The 20,458-nt window shown below is 39.5% G+C and overlaps 1 protein-coding gene across 1 annotated transcript; it reads left to right on the top strand.

Moving 5' to 3' along the window:
- The first annotated feature begins 6,082 nt into the window (after positions 1-6,082).
- On the top strand, positions 6,083-19,808 carry LOC306860321 (uncharacterized protein). Its single transcript, XM_079401961.1, has 7 exons — positions 6,083-6,331; positions 8,623-8,691; positions 8,790-8,871; positions 8,964-9,042; positions 11,529-11,595; positions 11,692-11,840; positions 16,885-19,808. The coding sequence occupies exons 1-7, from the start codon at positions 6,227-6,229 to the stop codon at positions 17,825-17,827; spliced, it is 1,494 nt and encodes a 497-aa protein (XP_079258087.1). The 5' UTR covers positions 6,083-6,226; the 3' UTR covers positions 17,828-19,808.
- Positions 19,809-20,458: the final 650 nt, after the last annotated feature.

Genomic DNA, 20,458 nt, shown 5'->3' on the forward strand with positions numbered 1-20,458 from the left:
CGATTAAATATATTGCTGGATATTTAATAATGTTGTTGGGCCTGTTTTTGTGCCAGAGGTCCTAAATATCTTGTTCAGATGCATGGCATCATGGATTATATCAAATACCAACAGATAAAAAATCTAAACCTGACTGCCTCTGTTAGAAAATCTTATAATGGGCCGTGTTTGGATCTTCCACCAGGACAACAATCCAAAACAAACATCAAAATAAACACAAAAATGGGTCACTGAGCACAAAATGAATCTTCTGCCATGGCTGTCCCTGTTCTCTGACCTGAACCCTATAGGAAATGAGTGAGGTGAACTGAAGAGAAGAAGTACTAACATGGAACTGTGAATCTGAAGGATCTGGGGAGATTCTGTATGAAGAAAATGGTCTCTGATCTCTTATCAGATGTTCTCCAAACTCTTCAGGCATTATAGGAGAAAACTCAGAGCTGTTATCTCGGGAAAAGAACTTTGCAATAATTGGGTGCCAATAATTGTGGCCAACGTGAACCAGTGTTCATTTCGTCGACGTCGACGACGACGAAAAATATTCGTCAACGAACCTTTTTTCTGTGACTAAGACGAGACGTTGACAAGCTAAAACTAATATCTGATGATAAAAACTATGACGAAATTTATGCCACATCTTCGTTAACAAGACAAGACGGGACTAAAATGTTATTTGAGGACTACCGGACATTCAAAATACATCCTATAGGCTAAGTTAACTGTCTTGTCTTTCAAAATGTCATTGGATAAGGTGCGTTTGCATGGCAGGACGGATAGGCTACCAAAACGCGAACTAGCGATCTGAAACAATGGCCTCAGCACCCGAAGGGTTAGGGAGTGGGTGACCAGACGTCCCATTTTTCCCGGGAGTCACAATTCATTGTCGATTAACTTAAAGTTAGTGAAGGTGCGATAGGCGGAAACGCGCTGATAGAAGTGCTCTCTCTCGCGCACGCTCCACTTCTTCAGTTCTCATACAGCGCGCGATCAGTTCTCAGTGCTCAAATACACACACAGCAGTCCACATGTCTCTCATGTAGAGCATCTCACGGAAATACAGTCCGTTATGGTTTAAGTGAGCTTAAACAGGTGGGTGAAAACTGAATGTATGTCAGTAGGCTATTACATGCATACCTTCCGTCTTAAATGGACAGCATTCCTAATTATCTGTCATTAATGTTAACCAACAAAAGATGTAAAAATGTATACTTGTTAAGTAAACCTACTGTATCTGAAAAATACCAGTTTTTCCAAATTCAATCCTTGATTCAAATTTCTCATAACTAAGCTTAATTGATTTGGTCTAAAGAGAGAAGCATTGATGACTGTTTTTGTTTGAATACTACATATAAAATAGCTACCAAAATAAATGTTGGTAACTGCAGTTTGACTAAAAGTAATGACTAAACGTTGACAAAAATGCAATGACTTTTCGTCGACCAAAACTAGACTAAAACTATGAAAGACTCAAATGACTAAAATGTGACTAAGACTATTAAGATTTTTCTTCTCAAGATAAAGACTAAGACTAAATCAAAAAGGCCTGCCAAAATTAACACTGACGTGAACTAGAGAAAGCATTTATTTCACAATGAGATTTTCTCCCCACTTCCGATTGTTTTACTTCAATGATAGGTTGGAATTTTGTGAATTTTTTGACTGATAGATAAAAAGGATAAACAATGCAGATTTATTTTCACAGCCGCCTTTGCTCATATTTAGCAAGGGTGCCAATATTAGTGGAGGGCACTAGGAGAGTAAATGTTAAGATTGAATGTTATTTAATCTGTTTTTGCTTAATATTAATATAAGGAGAGTTGTTCTAAAGAGAAGAGCCTGTGGTTATATGTTGACAATTGGCTGACGGCTATGTTACTTTATTTCAAAAGTAACATAATATTCTCACTTTAGCACAGTGATAGTCTCTTTGCCAAATACTTCAGTAAATCAAGGTGTGCTATTAAATATATATAATCTAAATAATTACATTTCAAATTAAAAACAATCATACACTTAAAATATAAATTATTGTTTTTGAAATATTGTTTACTTGCGTGTCCTGTGATAAATAACTGAGATCACAGAACCGAGAACACGCAAATGTATGGTTGAATTATTGAAATAGCTTGAAAAAAACGGGGAACTTCACAGGAATATTTTACATCAAGATGGGCTCAGCTGACAAATAAAGTTTGGGAATTTCTGCTGTACAATAATGTCCCTCTTCTGAATATTATTAATTTGTCATTGTCATTAGGATATGCCCCAAAAACCTTCAAAATGTTATTTTAAAAAAAACTTGACCCCAACGAATTAATCACAAACCTATCTCGAATCTCCCTTTTCTGTCAAAGATACTAGAAAAGGTAGTATCCTCACAATTATATTCCTTCTTAGAGAAAAATGGTATCTGTGAGGATTTCCAAGTCAGGATTTAGACCGTATCATAGTACTGAGAATGCTCTCATTAGAGATACAAATGACCTGCTTCTATCATCTGATCATGGTTGTATCTCTCTATTAGTTCTACTGGATCTTAGCGCCGCATTTGACACTATCGATCACAACATTCTTTTTAATAGACTGGAAAACTTTGTTGGCATTAGCGGAAGTGAATTAGCATGGTTCAAATCGTACTTATGTCACCGCCATCAGTTCGTAGCAATGAATGAAGAGGTATCATATCGATCACAAGTGCAGTATGGAGTACCTCAAGGCTCAGTACTAGGCCCCTTACTTTTCACGCTTTACATGTTACCCTTGGGAGATATCATTAGGGATCACGATGTTAGCTTTCACTGTTTTTTCCCGTCTAAATACTGTAAAGCTGATATAAAGCAACCCAGCTTTATATCAAGCTGATGTAAAGCTGCTTTGACACAATTTGCATTGATAAAAGCGTTATACAAATAATAGTGACTTAACTTATGCTGATGATACTCAGCTCTATATTTCGTCCAGCCCGAAGAAACATACCAATTTGCAAAACTCACGGAATGCATAGTTGATATAAAAAAACTGAATGACTAGTAATTTCCCACTGTTAAATACTGAAAAAAAATAATAAATAGAGGTGTTAATTATAGGACCAAACACCTCCACATGTAATAACTTAGAACACTATCTAACACTTGATGGCTGCTCTGTCAATTCTTTGTCATTAGTTAGGAATTTATGTGTACTATTTGATAGCAATCTTTTTTGTTTGAAAGTTTGAAAGCCAGGTTTCTAGCATTTGTAAAACCACATTTTTCCATTTCAAAAATATATCTAATTTATGACCTATGCTCTCAATAGGCGCGCTTCCATTACAGATTTGCACAAAACTTTGGCGATATTTTATAAATGTTGATTAAAAATAGTATTGCGAAATGACGGCTTTTCCATTAACCAATATTATGCGACTAAAACATAACCTTTTGCCTCTCGCGATAAGTCATGGGAACAGATTTTGGTGGCATTTTGGCAATATTTATTCAAAGGAGGCGTATGCGTGTATCTTTACGCAGAGAGTCTTTACTTCAGAAACATGCGTGGCGCGGCTGGAATAAACACAAGCATTGACTAGTGTGGCTTCAGTGGCCGTATCAGAGCCACACTGCACCGCAGACGTGTGCAGTGTAAATTGTCTAAACATTAATGGCAGGGCCCTTATACTTGAGAGCGGCCATATATGAAGTGTTTCTTGGAGGTATATATACGCCATGTAACCTATTACAGTTTTGCGAAATATTCCTTTTTCGAATTGCCTGAAAAACCACCTCATGCGAATGTAAAAACGTTTTTGCGCTATATGGGAGTTTTTTCTAAATTGACGCGTTTCCATTAGGCACATTTTCAATTTTCAATTCGCAATTTTTATTTTTGCAATTTGAAGGGTAACGGAAACGCAGCTATGCAGAAACGTTCATTCATGCGTTCATGACCTCAAGGCTAGATTATTGCAATGCTTTATTGGGTGGTTGTTTTTCTGCACGCTTAATAAACAAACTCCAGCTGGTTTAAAATGTAGCAGCTAGAGTTCTTACTAGAACCAGGAAGTATGACCACATTATCCTGGTTCTGTCAACACTGGCTCCCTATTAAACATAGTCAAGTCAAGTCAAGTCACCTTTATTTATATAGCACTTTTAACAATACAAATTGTGTCAAAGCAACTGCACAATATCAAAATGGGAAAATAGTGTGTCAATAATGTAAAATGAAAAGATTAAACACTCAATTTTCAGTTAAAGGCATTTCATTATTGAATTCAGTGATGTCATCATCCAGCTCAGTTCAGTTTAAATAGTGTTTTTGCAATCAGGTCGACGATATCTCTGGAAATGAAGTGTCCCCAACTAAGCAAGCCAGAGGCGACAGCAGCAAGGAACCAAAACTCCATCGGTGACAGAATGGAGAAAACAACCTTGGGAGAAACCAGGCTCAGTCGGGGGGGCAGTTCTCCTCTGGCCAAACGAACCAGCAGTTCATTCCAACTGCAGCAAAGTCAGATTGTAAGGGCTCAACTGGTTCCAGTGGTCTTTCCCGATGACTGTCTAAGTGGCGGGGTCCTGCCTGGGGATCTGTCTCTAGCGCTCATCTCGGTGTCCTGGTCTCCGCTGACATTCAGGGCTGTAGAGGTCGTCTCTGGGTGCTGATCCACCATCTGATCTGGTGACTGCAGTGACCATCTGGGCTGGATATGGACCGGATCGGGTGGCTACGGTGACCTCTGAATTAGAAAGAAACAGACTGATATTAGTGTAGATGCCATTCTTCTAACAATGTAACAAGTACATCAGGTGTTTTGGGAAGTGTTCCCGGTTCCGGTTGACCTAATTAATGCAGCCTAACAATCCTTTAACGGATTTGAATTATAGAAATGTGATAGTGTGTTATGTGTAAACAGGTTAAAGAGATGGGTCTTTAATCTAGATTTAAACTGACAGAGTGTGTCTGCTTCCCGAACATTGTTAGGTAGATTGTTCCAGAGTTTGGGTTCTAAATAGGAAAAGGATAGATTTTAAGATCTTGCTAATTACCTATAAGGCCCTGAATGGTTTGGCACCTCAGTATTTGAGTGAGCTCTTATCACATTATAGTCCTTCACGTCCGCTGCGATCTCAAAACTCTGGCCATCTGATAATACCTAGAATATCAAAATCAACTGCGGGTGGAGATCCTTTTCCTATTTAGTGCCCAAATTCTGGAACAATCTACCTAACACTGTTCGGGAAGCAGACACACTCTGTCAGTTTAAATCTAGATTAAAGACCCATCTCTTTAACCTGGTTTACACATAATACACTATCACATTTCTATAATTCAAATCCGTTAAAGGATTGTTAGGCTGCATTATTTAGGTCAACCGGAACCGGGAACACTTCCCAAAACTGAGGTCACCGTAGCCACCCAGATCCAGACTGTATCCAGATCAGATGGTGGATCAGCACCTAGAGATGACCTCTACAGCCAGGACACCTAGATGAGCCCCAGAGACTGATTCCCAGTAAGACCTGAAGGATCGAAGGGTAAGTGGCTCATATGTACTTAGTTTATAATAAATACATTAAAAATGCTAAACAACTGTTAAATAAAAATGTTTAATTACATTATGTTTTAACAAATAAGCTTTTGATAGTTTGTAAGGTTTTATTAAGGATTTTCACAGAATGAATTTGGCAATAGCGCGCACCATGCACAATACTCTGCATTCCTGGCTTTGCGCCACTGGTGGAGGGTACGGTATTCTCATCTGAAAGTCATTTTTCCCTGATAATATTTCAGAAAGCATGTCTTGTGTGTGTGTATTTTATAGCGCAATCATTTATTTTATTAAAACAAAACTAAACAAATAAATAAAAAACCTTGCAAATGGCTTTGATCCAAGCAGATAAAAGGAGCAGAACTCATTATAGATTCATTGTGAGCATGTCTGTCCTGGTACAGCATGGTTAAACACACACACACACCTGCTCGTGAGTTTGACACCCATGTAATAATAATGCTGGTGATGCTGTAGAGCAGGAGTGTATATGATAGTGTCCAGGTCAGACTGCACTGAGAGAGAGAGAGAGAGAGAGAGAGCGAGAGAGAGAGCGAGAGAGAGAGAGAGAGAGAGAGAGAGAGAGAGTGTTAGTGATAGTGATAGTGAGGGGGAGCGCAGTGAGCACTGCACATCCAATGGAGCTGTGCGGATCCAGCTTACTGATCACCTTTATCACCATTCACATGATCTTCAGGGATGGACGACGATCTGCTGTGTGAATATGACTCCACCTGGGACACGGAGAGCGACGGGGACGAGCTGGAGAACACCGGCCGCAGCAAGAAAACACGGCCCGCTTTCGTGAGTCTCTGTGCGGGGTTTATATTCTCTCTGGTCTCTCTCTGTGCGGGGTTTATACTCTCTCTGGTCTCTGTGTGCGGGGTTTATACTCTCTCTGTGTGTGCGGGGTTTATATTCTCTCTGGTCTCTGTGTGCGGGGTTTATACTCTCTCTCTGTGTGCGGGGTTTATATTCTCTCTGGTCTCTGTGTGCGGGGTTTATATTCTCTCTGGTCTCTCTCTGTGCGGGGTTTATATTCTCTCTGGTCTCTCTCTGTGCGGGGTTTATATTCTCTCTGGTCTCTCTCTGTGCGGGGTTTATATTCTCTCTGGTCTCTCTCTGTGCGGGGTTTATATTCTCTCTGGTCTCTCTGTGCGGGGTTTATATTCTCTCTGGTCTCTCTCTGTGCGGGGTTTATACTCTCTCTGGTCTCTCTCTGTGCGGGGTTTATATTCTCTCTGGTCTCTGTGTGCGGGGTTTATACTCTCTCTCTGTGCTGGGTTTATACTCGCTCTCTGTGTTTGATTCTGTGTGTGTTTGTGTGCGAGACTCGTTAACTCTACGCGCATCTAACGCTTGAGGAGGGAAGTGTGAGAGGCTATTTCTTTGCAGCTGGTTTACTTATAATATTTGATTTTGTTTGAAAGAATAGCACGTTAGCTAGTTATTTAATATCAGCGCCGCTGACCGGAAGTGCGTCACTCGCAGCCGATCTCCACATCATCTGCTGGAGCATTTTCTCATGACTCAACCCTAACAATAAGCATAATACAAAATACATCTGAATATATGGAATAAGGCCTATAATCATTTGAGTCTTCAGAGATGCAGCATTGTGTTCCTGCTTCCCTAAACATGTCAGTTTGATACAGCACAAGATTTAACAAAGAAGAGCACTTTCCTTTTCAAATGTAACACGCTTAGATACAAGTTATCATGTGATGCATCAGTGTGTTCATATAGGAATAAAGCAAACATAAATAAACAGCACAACATATTACAGGAGGAATCAGAAGGGGGGAAAGGGAAGTGGTGTGTGGTCAAGTATGTGTCCCATACTCAGAATGTGTGCTCTGCATTTAACCCATCCAAGTGTACACTCAGTAGTGAACACACACCCGGAGCAGTGGGCAGCCCCCCTAGATAAACTAATGGAATGGATAAATGAATTTAGATCATTCTTATTAATATTTATCTGATTTTAATGTCATTATTATAAAATACTAAATGCATATGAATGTAAAATACATTATTGTAAAATACTAAACTATTCTATTTAAAATTTAATTTTGACAGTTTTTAGATGAATAACCGATGACAGACAAAGCAGAATCCCAGTAACAGATTAATATAAAAGGTCAAATTATTCTACGATTTAGAGGCATAACAATATTTACATATTTAATTGCCCGTATTTTAATTGAAGATCTGTCATAATAGCAACACTATGAATGCTAACTTGATTTAACTCCATGAACCACGAGCGAAGATGTCTGAAACGCACCGCTAGGGTCCTTCTGTGCCACTTCTGGTGGGTCAACTTACCCCAAGGGTACAATTCTAACTTTTTACTTCAACATAAAAATACTCCACAAATCCCTCATTAACAAATCAGCACACACAAACAATGATATTCAACAGTAAAAAAGATCATAGATCACTATTTTCCAGAGTTTTGACCGAGTAAATCTCACAATTGTTGATAGTGACTAAATTAAAAAAGAGTGGCCGTTCATCAAAAGTGTTGATGATATTTTGTGGCGTCTGTGGAGGGCATCTGACCCCGTCTGACCCTGACCTGACCTGACCTGCAGTGCATTCACATCAGTCTACAGATCTCTGAAAATACATCGCTCTGCTGTGTAACACATTAGCTGTATTTAACTGAAACTAACAACTGAATTTGAGCTGGTGTTGTGGAGAGTTTTAATGGTTTATTAGAGAGTAAAATGCATACTGTTAATAATTAGCAAGGAGAATTCTTTGCTGAATCGTTTGAGCAGCTTTGTACGGTGTAGTAGAGATTTGGCAGGAAGCTCCTGCAATGCCTGGTATGAGCAAACACTAGTCTGTATGAGAATGAGCCTAAACTCAATAAACTGTGGGTCACTCAATCACCTGAAAACAAAAAGACAGCTATAGCTGCTTGACACACACAGTTGATGCTCGCCGCTATTTTGTTATTCAATTTATAATTTCCTGAAATGTTAAAGAGCCACTGTTCTCCAGCAATCTACCATGAATAGTTTGGGAACTGGGACGCAGCCAGTTAAAGCAGTTGAAACTAATGTTTGGCCCTTGGTTTTTTGCAGTGGTCCAACTCCTCCTCAAGAAACCTCAGAGCGGCCAAGGACATGCAGAACTACAGACACGGATATCCAGTAAGAGTTCACCATTTTCTCCCAAAATAAATGAATAGTGCACTTTGAATTCGTTACAAAAACCGCTGATGTGCTGATCTTCTATCATCTCGCTGTAGAACATCAATGAAGAGGAATGTCCCGAAGAAAGAATGACTAATTTAAAATTCTATCTCAATGAAATTAAATCGTCACCTGATGGTACGTCTCCACTTCCCTAGTTGAGGTATATTGCACTTCTTTTCCTGTTTGTTTTGTTGTGGATCTCTTGTCATGTTTCTTGTGTTCCTCAGATGTGTCGATTGAGACCTTTCACACCGAGTGGAGAACAGATTACAAACGACTGGAGAGAGTTCACTCCTACATTCAGTGGTAAGAAACGCCTCTTTAACGAATCGAGCGGATCCTCACGATGATTGCTTTTCTCTGTGAGGGATTGTGACCATATCTGTCCAACTCTCCTTGTGACTAGGTTTTGTTAAGCAGATGAAATGCTTTGGAATAGGGCTGTAACGCTACACAAACATGACGGATCGGTACGTGCTCGGTTTTGACGTCACGGTACAGCAAGGTTATTTTCGTAAATATTTCGTAAATATTTTCGAAGAGAACGATTGATGAAAAAACTATTTTGTAAACTGAAATAAAATAAAAATGTCAAAATAATTGAAAAACTAAAACGAAATGAAACTAACAACAGTTATTGAAAAACTAACTGAAATAAAATAATAATTAACAAAAAAATAATTGTTTTCATAATCATTTCGTTCTCACCCCTTGGCAGAAAAATATATGAGCTGTGTGGAAACACCTGTAAATGGCACATCTCTGACAGAGAGACGCAAAGCGGTTTAAAGCAGAGTCCTGCACGGGTTCTGTTTGGTAAACGTGCACCAGCAGTACTTAACAGAACACCCGACCCGTTATCCCACAGCAGCACTAGTTTAATTCTGTAGCCTACCAGACCAGAACCGTTTGACATAAAGACCGAGAGTCGCGACCCGAACCGGACCCGCATTAATCTACAACATCAGGCAGGCAAACTTATTAATTTTCTCATCTAACACAAGCAATCAAACCAACATTAGGCAAGTTGGTCCTTTGAAGAAAAACAGACACGCAACATAATTAACAGAAGAAAAAGATGAGAACGCACCTTTCTGTAAACAATACAAAAACTTGCCCTAGCATCTTGTGATCACTGCCAAACTTTAGAACAAATAAATATAGGCTAAATCACATCATGCACACGCTTATAATTCTTCATAAATAAAGAAAATAACATATTCAAATGTGAGCCTTTAAATAGGCCTACGATTGCCATTATTATTGAATTTCATTAGTCCCACACAGTTATGATTTATGCGCGGATGTTCATGGAAAAGTGCGCAAGACAAGACAGTTACAATACCATGATTATGGTTAAATAAGAGAAAAAAGGCATATAACCAAATTACGCTACTTTCATTTTCATATTAAAGTAAAGTAAAAAAGTAAAGTCGTGACGTATTGTCAACACACCATTAGATATGACATTAAGCACAACTTGTGTAGATTTATGTAGTAAACTTCCTTTGAGAGACGGTAAAAGTATTCAAATATACAGCAATCTCAGCATGGGTTAATTTTGTCGCTAAACGTTTGCCTCACTCAAGGTTAAATTACGCTAAGTCTTTCTTTGGCTTTCGCTCTGGAAGTGATCTGTTGATTCTGCTAAACTTTAATTAAAATTGAAACTAGAACGGAAACTAAACTATATAAAAACTAAAAATGTTTTCACAAAATACAAACTAAACTAAAACTAACAAAAATATTAATGAAACTAATAAAAACTAAACTGAATTTCTTAGCAAATTTGAAAACGATATTAAAATAAAACGAATTTAAAAATTAAAAACTATAATAACCTTGTGGTACAGCAGGGGGAAAACTAAACATAATGCTTCTTTTTTTATTTTGTTTTTATGAAACGGTGGTTTACTGAACAAATTGCTATTTCTTAAAATAAATTCAATTATAATGAAGATTGTTATCAATAAATAATCTACCTCAGCTATAGGGACCCCTTTTACATTACTATAAGGTTACAGTTAACAACAGAGTCCGAACTTAAATACAATTACTATTTATTTTTAACTATAATAATCACTCAACTTAAAAAAAAAAAGTTTTATTCAAACATGTAAATTGCACATAATATATATATATTTTTTTAATTAACTAAATAATTATCTAAATTATAACACTTCTATTTGTTGTTGAAATATATTCATTTTCACAGTGGCTGCCATAACTTGTTTCATAGCTGATTTATGTAAACATACATTAAATAATTAAGACATCACTAACAGGTAAAGTAAAATATAATGTGTATAGTCTAATATTTGGCGAAATGCTCTTCTCTAGACTTGATTTCTCTAGTACATATGGAGCTGTGGACACTGATTGACTTGCCTGAGGTAAATGTTGTTTACAAGCGGTTTTATTGACGTCTTTCTGCGGTTGAAACACAGAGTGATTACATGAGATGTTCATTCATGTTTATTTCACGTTAAAACTAGCAGTAAAGATGAAGGAATGATCGTGCTGCTGTTTGAACTGAGGTGTTTATACAGCGATCTGTCACTCCACATTAAAGAGCACCTAAACAACTTTTATTTTATTTCCTGAAAAAAATGGACATCATTTGAAAAACTTTCAGTTTTATATATTGTAAGAAACAATGAAGTTCCAGTCGTGCAGTGGTTAAAACAATACTGTGTTTGTTCGGTACACATGCGCACCAAACCGAAAGACCCATACTGAAAATTTTCAGTATGAATGTGTGAACCGTTACACTTCTACTCTGTTGTTTGTAGGTTGTTTCCTCTGCGAGAGCCAGGAGTGAACTACATGGCTGCAGAGCTCACCAAGAAGGAAGTGCAAGTAAGTCATGACGATCCCAAACCCTAATAAACCCTGTTCCAGAGACTCTAAACTCTGCTGTGGGACTGAAGCGGGCTCTCGTCCTGTCGTCCGCAGGCCTTCAGGGAGAGCGATGAGGCTAAGAGTCGTCTTCTGGACTCCTACGAGCTCATGCTCGGATTCTACGGCATACAGCTGCTCAACAGAGAAAGCGGGGAGGTGAAGCGTGCCGAGAACTGGAGGGAGAGATTCGCCAATCTAGAGAGGTGAGGAGACTCCTGCCTGTCCTGACGTGAGCAGCAATCATAAAACATCTTTTAAAACCTTCCTTCAAATGAAACGCTGGCTGTTTATTGTTCTTCTAGTGTACACAAGAAATCCACTGTAGATTCCTGTTTAGTTTCCAGGCATTCAGTAAGTTCCTCACCAGTACTGGGTCACAGGCCCCCCATCAGAAAAGTGTGCCCATACTTTTTAATACTGTTTTGAATATGGAAATTAATCATCTGTGCACTCACAGTAAAAAGCTGCTTCATCATTGACAAATGATAGAAGTCATTTGGCAGTTTCCTACAAAATAATGTTTCTGTCCTTAAAAAATTACGGAGTGTCTATTTACACGAAGTACAAATAGCCTGGCTTGTTGGCAGAGGCTATTTACACTGACTCCGCCCACCACCGTGTGATTGAACATTACAAAAGATGCCTGTCAAACATCAGCTCCAGTGGTGTAGATGGTAAAGTGCATGCTGTAGTCTTTTTGATGCGATCAACCTGAGTTCAAACCCGCCTTTTTCCTCCCTTTTCAAATCTCATATCACATCGGAAAGGCATTTATTTTCAACAAAAATGAAGGAAAGAATCTAAAATTTTAAAATAAAGTATCGGGTAGCAGGGTTGGGCTGATAGACAATGCCATCGTCCATCACTGATGGTTGACAGACATAACGAAGTTGAGACGACATGGTGATCCCCCCCCCCCACACCCTCTTCCGCAATCCGCTGCAGCTCAGAACCATGTTCGGAAAGGAAATTAAGTGTACTATGCAACCACTAAAGGGAATAAATAGCCTACGAAATGGGAGGATAAAAAAAAAATCAATACTTTCTCTTGCAATTAAATTGTTGGGTAATTATACTGTATATAAATTGCGGGCATCAAAGAGTCGCTACTAATATGCAGGGCATTGAAAGCTCTTATTTGCGATCACAGGGACTCGGAGCGGCAGTACTTGCCACACATTTTACAAGATTAGATATTTGTCAGTGATGCTCAGTATCTGCAAATCATTCGCCATCATCCTCAGTCATCTCTCCTTACTCGGTGTATGTGGTAAGTAGCTTTCATGTGCTGTAATGTAACGGTCTAATGTCCCTTTAGTGGCTCCGTAGAATGCGTTATTTGTTTTCCGTGCGTTTCTGCATACGGATTCACGCTTCGTGCACACCCCTAACCCCACCCCCCGATGTCATCGTCCATCATGATGTTTCACTGTAGACATCATCCGATGCCAATTTGGTAGACATCGCCCAACCCTATCGGGTAGGGTTAGGGTAGGTGTAGGAAGGGCTTTATTGTCCTAAAAAGTCGTCATCCATTTCATAATTTGAATTAAAATTATAGTTTACACTCAGTATGCATTATTACTGCATACTGTTTTATAATGTACTACAATACTGGAGTGCAGATAATTGCCACTATTTGCAATATATGTAGTATAAATTAGGGATGCACCGAATCCAGATTTTTGGGGTTCGGCCGAATACCGAATCCACTGTTTAAGATTCGGCCGAATCCGAAACCGAATACCGAATCCTACTCGCATCCTTAGTTTTAACATCGGCGATGTTGTGTACTGCTTAGGGTCCTTGCCACTAGAGTGCTGCATTGGGATTGGGACCCGCCGGGTCCCGTGGGACCCAACGCAAATCTCGCGGGAGCGGGCGGTTTGAACCTTGCTGCGGGCGGGAATGGGCGGCTAAAAAAAAAACACTGCGGGATCGGGAGGTAACCTAGCGACATGATGTCATTGTCAACAAAATCAAAGTACTTGAAGTCTAAAGAAACGCGCGGTAGCCTAAGCGTTTTAGATGTCCCCGATAGCCCAGGCTATATTCATCTTCCCTACCAGTGCGTCAGAATACATGCAGGTCAGGGAAAGGAACAAACATGAATCTCTTTAATAATAGCAATACAATAGGTTTTTTTTTTTTCCTGCGGGACGGGAGAAGACACAAAATCAATGCATCTCTATTATCGTGCGGGAATAAATTCTCAGAGTTTTGCGGGTGCGGGCGGGAGTGGACATACATATTGCGGGAGCGGGCGGGAGTGTAACACACACGTTGCGGGAGCGGGCGGTAATGGTCAGAAATTCGGCGGGCGCGGGATGAAGAAAACAGTCCCGCGCAGGGCTCTACTTGCCACCACGAGACAAATTGGCATTGCAAATTGAACATAAAGCTCGACTTGAATCGCCTTCTTTTGGTTGAAAGTACTGCCAAACAAAACTTTTTTTGCTTACGAGTTCCATTTTCAGATTCTTACAGCCTACTACATTCGAACGGGTCCTATGTAAACACCTTCACGTAATCAACGGCCGTGTGACGTCGTAGCGCAAGTCTAGGGTTCGGTTTCGGTGGAAAATAAATCTAAGGTTCGGCCGAAACCGAACCCCGTCAAAAAGCCCAGGATTCGGCCGAATCCGAATCCTAGATTTGGTGCATCCCTAGTATAAATAGCAGAAAATCCTGCTATTTTAACAGTGTAAATAGCATCTATAGCTATTTACACTTAGAGAAAATAGCCGCTGCCATAAAATATCCCCTTTACTATTGTGGTGTGAGAAACCGCTGCAAGTTCGTAAGCGAACTGTCCAAACAAATCAAACTAAATTGCGAAAGGCTTCAGACCTTTTGTAAACCCTTTTTACAAGATTAGATCAATGTATTAATTGCTTTGTGAATTTGCTATTGCTGATTCTAAACGACTTGACTGCTGAAATATTATGAGGGAAAATGATTCTCAGGTCAGTGTACGTCAATCCCATCGACTCACAAGGATTTATCAGTAGTATTCCCCCAGGGCTCGTGTTCTGGTGACGCTCCAGATCTCAGGTGTAGACAAGGCCACTACAACTAAAAACTCTTATAACTTCCACCAGTTAATTGAAAAATTACATTTGATTAGTACCTTTTAGCTTATATGTAACTACATGAGGTGGCTATTTGATGAACATTTGGCTTTAAGGTGGTATTATAATAAACTAATTTACTTTACTAATCTTGAGTCACTGGTAACAAAATGTTATCAAAAGAATACAGATTAATGAAATTGTTTAACAGATACAGGCTAATATACAGTGCCGTGAAAAGGTTTTTGCGCTATTGCTGTTTTTTGGGGGGTTTTTTGCATATTTGTCACACACAAATGATTCAGATCATCAAACAAATGTTAATATTACACAAAGATAACACGAGTAAATACAAAATGCAGTTTTGAAATTGATTTTATTTGTTAAGAGAAAAAAGCTGTCCAAACCTGCCTGGCCCTACGTGAAAAAGTCATTCCCCCCTAAATAACTGCTTGTGCCATCCTTTGCAGCAACAACTGCAATCAAGCATTTGCGATAACTGGCAATGAGTCTTTCACATCACTGTGGAGGAATCTTGGCCCACTCTTCCTTGCAGAATTGGTTTAATTCAGCCACATTGGAGGGTTTTTGAGCATAAATGGACTGTTTAAGGTCATGCCACAGCATCTCAGGTGGATTTAAGTCTGGACTTTCTCTTGACCACTCCAAAACGTTAATTTAGTTTTTCTTGAGCCATTCAGAGGTGGACTTGCTGGTGTGTTTCGAATCATTGTCCTGCTGCAGAACCCAAGTGCGCTTGAGCTTGAGGCCACAAACTGATGGCCGGACATTCTCCTTCAGGATTTTCTGATTGCAGAATTCATGGTTCCATCAGTTATGGAAGTCGTCCAGGTCCTAAAGCTGCACAGCAGCCCCAGACCATCACACTACCACCACCATGTTTGACTGTTGGTATGATGTTCTTTTTATGAAATCTTGTGTTGTTTTTACACCAGCTGTAACGGGACACACACCTTGCAAAAAGTTAAACTTTTGTCCACAGAATATTTGCCCAAAAGTCTTCGGGGTAATCAAGATATGTTTTGGCAAATGTGAGCTGAGTCTTTGTGTTCTCTTTGGTCAGCAGTGGCATAAGGCACATGGCAGATAGAGTGCAAACCAGTTAAATACAACAAAACTGAACATTCACCACTGTTCCAAGTTTTCTCCATTTGTGGATAATGGCTCTGACCATGGTTCACTGGAGTCCCAAAGCCTCAGAAATGGCTTTATAACCCTTTCCAGATTGATACATGTCAACTATTTTGTTTCCCATCTGTTTTTGAATTTCTTTAGATCGCGGCATGATGTGTTGCTCTTTAAGCATGCTTCACTTTGTCAGACAGGTTCTATTACTGGTTCTATTATATTGTTTTCTTGATTCAACAAGTCTGGCAGTAATGAGGCCTGGGTGTCTAGTGAAATTGAACTCAGCTTACTTAATAAATGAAATCATCATTTAAAAACTGCTTTGTATTTACTTGCATTATCTTTGTGTGATATTAAAATTTGTTTGAATATTTTAAGCGTGACAAATATGCAAAAAAATAAAATAAACAGGAAGGGGACAAAAACCTTTTCACGGCACTGAAATATATATGCACACACACACACACACATCCTATTGATACTGAATATATTGATTCCCTATGGAGATGGGAGAAAATAGAATTGTCTCTGTTAATAAATATCATGATGTTTTTTGAAGACACTTAAAAACATTATCATTGAATTGTCTACGTGGGTGCTTGGACCTTGATGATTTCTGATTGCAGTTGTATTTTTTTCATAATGAGAACATTAAAAACATTTTATACAATCATATTTCTGTCTGACATTTTAGAATCTTTTTTTATTTTTTACCATTTTATGCTTTGCATCTAATTTATTAATCACTATTAATGAAACCAGTTTTGTCACTAAACAAATCTGCAGTTTATTGAAGGGCTTTCCAGACAGCATAGTGACTTTCAGACAGAAGTAATTCTGCAGACTCCAAATAAAAAGTGAAAGACAATCATGTGCATTGTCTAGAAAAATAAATAATAACTACATTTCAGAATGACACGTGGGCCTATAGAGTGCATTAGGATGTATTGACACCTTTTCACTCTTTCTTTATTTCCAGACAGTCTTTCTCACATGCCATTAAAAATAATTTCACATTTGCTTTCAGAAACATGCACAATAATCTCCGAATCACAAGGATACTCAAGAGCCTGGGAGAGCTGGGTTTTGAGCATTTCCAAGCCCCTCTGGTGCGCTTCTTCCTGGAGGAATCCCTCGTCAGAAAGACCCTCAGCGGCGTTAAACGTAGCGTGCTCGACTACTTCCTGTTTGCCGTGCGGGACAAGCGTGAGCGCAGGAAGCTGGTGCGCTTCGCCTTCCAGCACTTCGAGCCCAAAGACAAGTTTGTGTGGTGCCCCAGAAGAATCCAAAAACGCTTCAAGAAGTCGGAGAAGCGGCAGAACTCTTCAGCTGGCAGCGGAGACAGCGCAGCGCAGGAAGAAGGTCATTCACGATACAGAAACAAGGACGGAGAAGCCGCAAGTGAGCCGAAACACAGCAAGCCGGTCCCTGATCTCACAGATGCAAAGAAGCAAGTGGACAGTGACTCCGTATTGAAAGATGACTCTGAGAAACACTCCGAGGGCTCTACAGAAGATCAGGAGCCCAGTCCAGACGCTGCTTCTGTAGAATTAGCTCTCAGTAACGGCACCGGTGTTAACAATGGAGAGACTGTCAGTGACGAGCCACGCTGTGCTGAAGACCAAGTCCTCCAGAAGCCCGAGCAAGCGGCAGAGGCCTCGGACGCTAGCTGTGAGCGTGTAGCCGGTTCTAGCGCAGGATCGGCAGACTGTGACGACTCTCGGGACGAGACAGACCGTCTGCTCTGTCCTGCTGACTCCCAGGAGGAGCCGGAAGGAGCGAGTGAGGACAGGACAGTGACTGACAGCCCTAAACACAATGAGAAGATTCCCAGGCCTGGCCTGACGATGATGAGCGTCCAATCAGAGAGCCATGAGAAGAACGCAACGAACTGCACCCAGTCGAATGGATCGGAGAAGGAAGAGCTGATGGACATTATGGACACGAGTTCATACCTCGCCCATGAATGATTCCTGAACATGATAAAGCACTGAAAATCGACACTTTATGAACTTATTACAAGATGAGATATGAACTGAGCTGAAGGGGTTCATTCAAACACATTTTTTCTTTGCGGTGGTTCAGTTACGATGGGGCCAGATGTACTTGTTATAGCTGTTTTTTTCTAGTTTGAATGTTTATTTGTCCATACTTTTCATATTTGCAGTTTTTCCAAGCTTTTTTCTTTTTCTTAAGCTGAAACTGTGAAAGAGGAATGTACATTCAACTAATGAAGTAACTATTGATGAGAATATTTCCATATTTAAAAACATAGTATACCGTTTTTCAGTAGATATACTGTATTTTTGCTGATGCAAAACTCTTTCGTGTTTTTAATGATATCCCGGAATTCAAATGAAGGAGCTTGTCTTTTACTACGCAGCTGGAAATTTCTGAGTTCAAAAATGTTCATTTTACATCTGCAGTCATAAACTATAGAAGCATTAATAAGCCCTATGGTCAGAAATTGTATAAATCAATCCCTTAGTGATTCTTGGAATGTGCAGCACATGCAGTAACTCCAAATTTATAATTAAAACTCTTCCCACAGTACCATAAATTAACCCTTCATGAAGCATTCTAGAATAAAAACAAAAAACATGAATTAATGTTTATATATTGTTTTTCTGTTGTTTTAAAATAATTATTAAAGTGTACTTCTTTTTGCTCAATTGCTGAAGCTCAGTAATAAAGGCAGAGACCAAGGGAATAAAGGAAATGTGTATGTTTTGTCAATTTGATGTCTTTAATCCTTTTCCAATTTCATAGTGTTTTAAATCTGTCAAACCTCCTGAGATCAAGCCGTTTAAGAGGAAAAGGAGACACAATGGTAATTGGATGAAGTGTAGCTCATGCAGAAAATGTGAACAGCATGGCAGTGAATGAAGGACCTTTGGACTGTTTTCCTAATGCTCACCATCTCTCATTGAAATAATGAGTTCTTGTTTTTGGACCTACTACTAAATATATATCTTCGCCTGCCAACATTTATATGAATAAGATACATACACAAAACATACTTAGAGGAATGTGGAAACTGTTGGTACTGTGTTATGACAGAAATTAATGAAAGTTTGTAAATGCATTACTCTGAAGAACTTCATAATCTTTTTTTTTTTTTTCTTTAAGTACCTTTGAATATACCATGCAATACTTGGCTTCAAGTACCTCGGTGTAAACATCTCCGAGAACCTGACTTGGACTACACACATCCAAACTCAGGTAAAGAAAGCCAGGCAAAGACTGTACCATCTGCGACAGCTGAGGAAATTCAGGGTCTCACCAGCAATCCTGAAAACTTTCTATTCAGGGACCATAGAAAGTGTATTGACTCAGTGCATCTCAGTGTGGTATGGAAACAGCTCCAATCAGGACTGCAAAGCACTACAGAGAGTTGTGCGCTTAGCTGAGCGCATCTCAGGGTCTGCTCTCCCCTCTCTGCAGGACATCTACCTCAAACGCTGCAAAATAGAGCTGTCAAAATCATCAAGGACTCTAATCATCCTGGTAACCGTCTATTCACTTTGCTTCCATCTGGTAAGCGCTTCCGTAGCCTGATGGCAAAAACTGAGAGACTTAGGAGGAGCTTCTTCCCCCAGGCCATCAGGCTCCTAAACTCTAACTCTGTGTCATAACATCACTTGACTCCATGTAAATATCACCATATCAATAAGCTATTCAGAATTTTTTTCTACCTCGTATTGCTGTTATGTAAATACCCTGTACAACTTTTTTGCACATTCCTTCTTATATTACTATTTAAGTCAACAACATACTGACCTGCACATTTATATTTATATTTTTTATCTTTTATTTTATTTTTTCTACTTTTCTTTTTCTTAATATTTGTATACTTTATAATTGCACTGTCCTTGGAGCGGACCTGACCTACATTTCACTGCTGGTTATACTCTGTATAATTGTGTATGTGACAAATAAAATCTTGAATCTTGAATACTTTCCTATTAACGTGTGGTTTATGAACTTATTTAGTGCCATATTTGATATAATACAGGACAGGACTTATAGGGGGCTGGAGGCCCCTGGGCTCTAAAACATCATAGAGTTCCAGTAAACAAAAAATGAATATACAACATGCTTCATCTAGACATTAGGGATGACCCAATCAGGTATAGCTCATTGAATATCATTAGTGAAGTGACATTCAGCCAAGTATCGTGGCCCATACTCGGAATTCGTGCTCTGTTAACCCATCCAACGTGCGCGCACACGCACGCACACACACGCACGCGCGGAGCAGTGGGCAGCCATTTTATGCTGCAGCGCCTGGGGAGCAGTTGGGGGTTTGGTGTCTTGCTCAAGGGCACCTCAGTCGTGGTATTGAGGGTGGAGAGAGCGCTGGACATTCACTCCCCCCACCTACAATTCCTGCCGGCCCGAGACTCGAACCCGCAACCTTTGGATTACAAGTCCGACTCTCTAACCATTAGGCCACGACTTCCCACTATATATTGCGTATTGAGTATCTGCTGATACAGAGTCCTGATCCGATACTTGTATTTTCCTACTGCTTGGTGCACACTTCAAGCACATTAAAGTTTTATTAAAATCAATCAAATTTATACAGGGATGTGCAGAGA

Source organism: Barbus barbus (genome assembly GCF_936440315.1).
Source record: "Barbus barbus genome assembly, chromosome: 41".
In the NCBI taxonomy this organism is placed as follows: Eukaryota; Metazoa; Chordata; class Actinopteri; order Cypriniformes; family Cyprinidae; genus Barbus; species Barbus barbus.

Coding starts and splice junctions, on each gene's coding strand:
- LOC306860321 (XM_079401961.1), top strand. CDS start 6,227: ATGGACGACGATCTGCTGTGTGAATATGACTCCACCTGGGACACGGAG. Junction 6,332..8,622: donor AGAAAACACGGCCCGCTTTC/GTGAGTCTCTGT, acceptor GGTTTTTTGCAG/TGGTCCAACTCCTCCTCAAG. Junction 8,872..8,963: donor AATTAAATCGTCACCTGATG/GTACGTCTCCAC, acceptor TGTGTTCCTCAG/ATGTGTCGATTGAGACCTTT.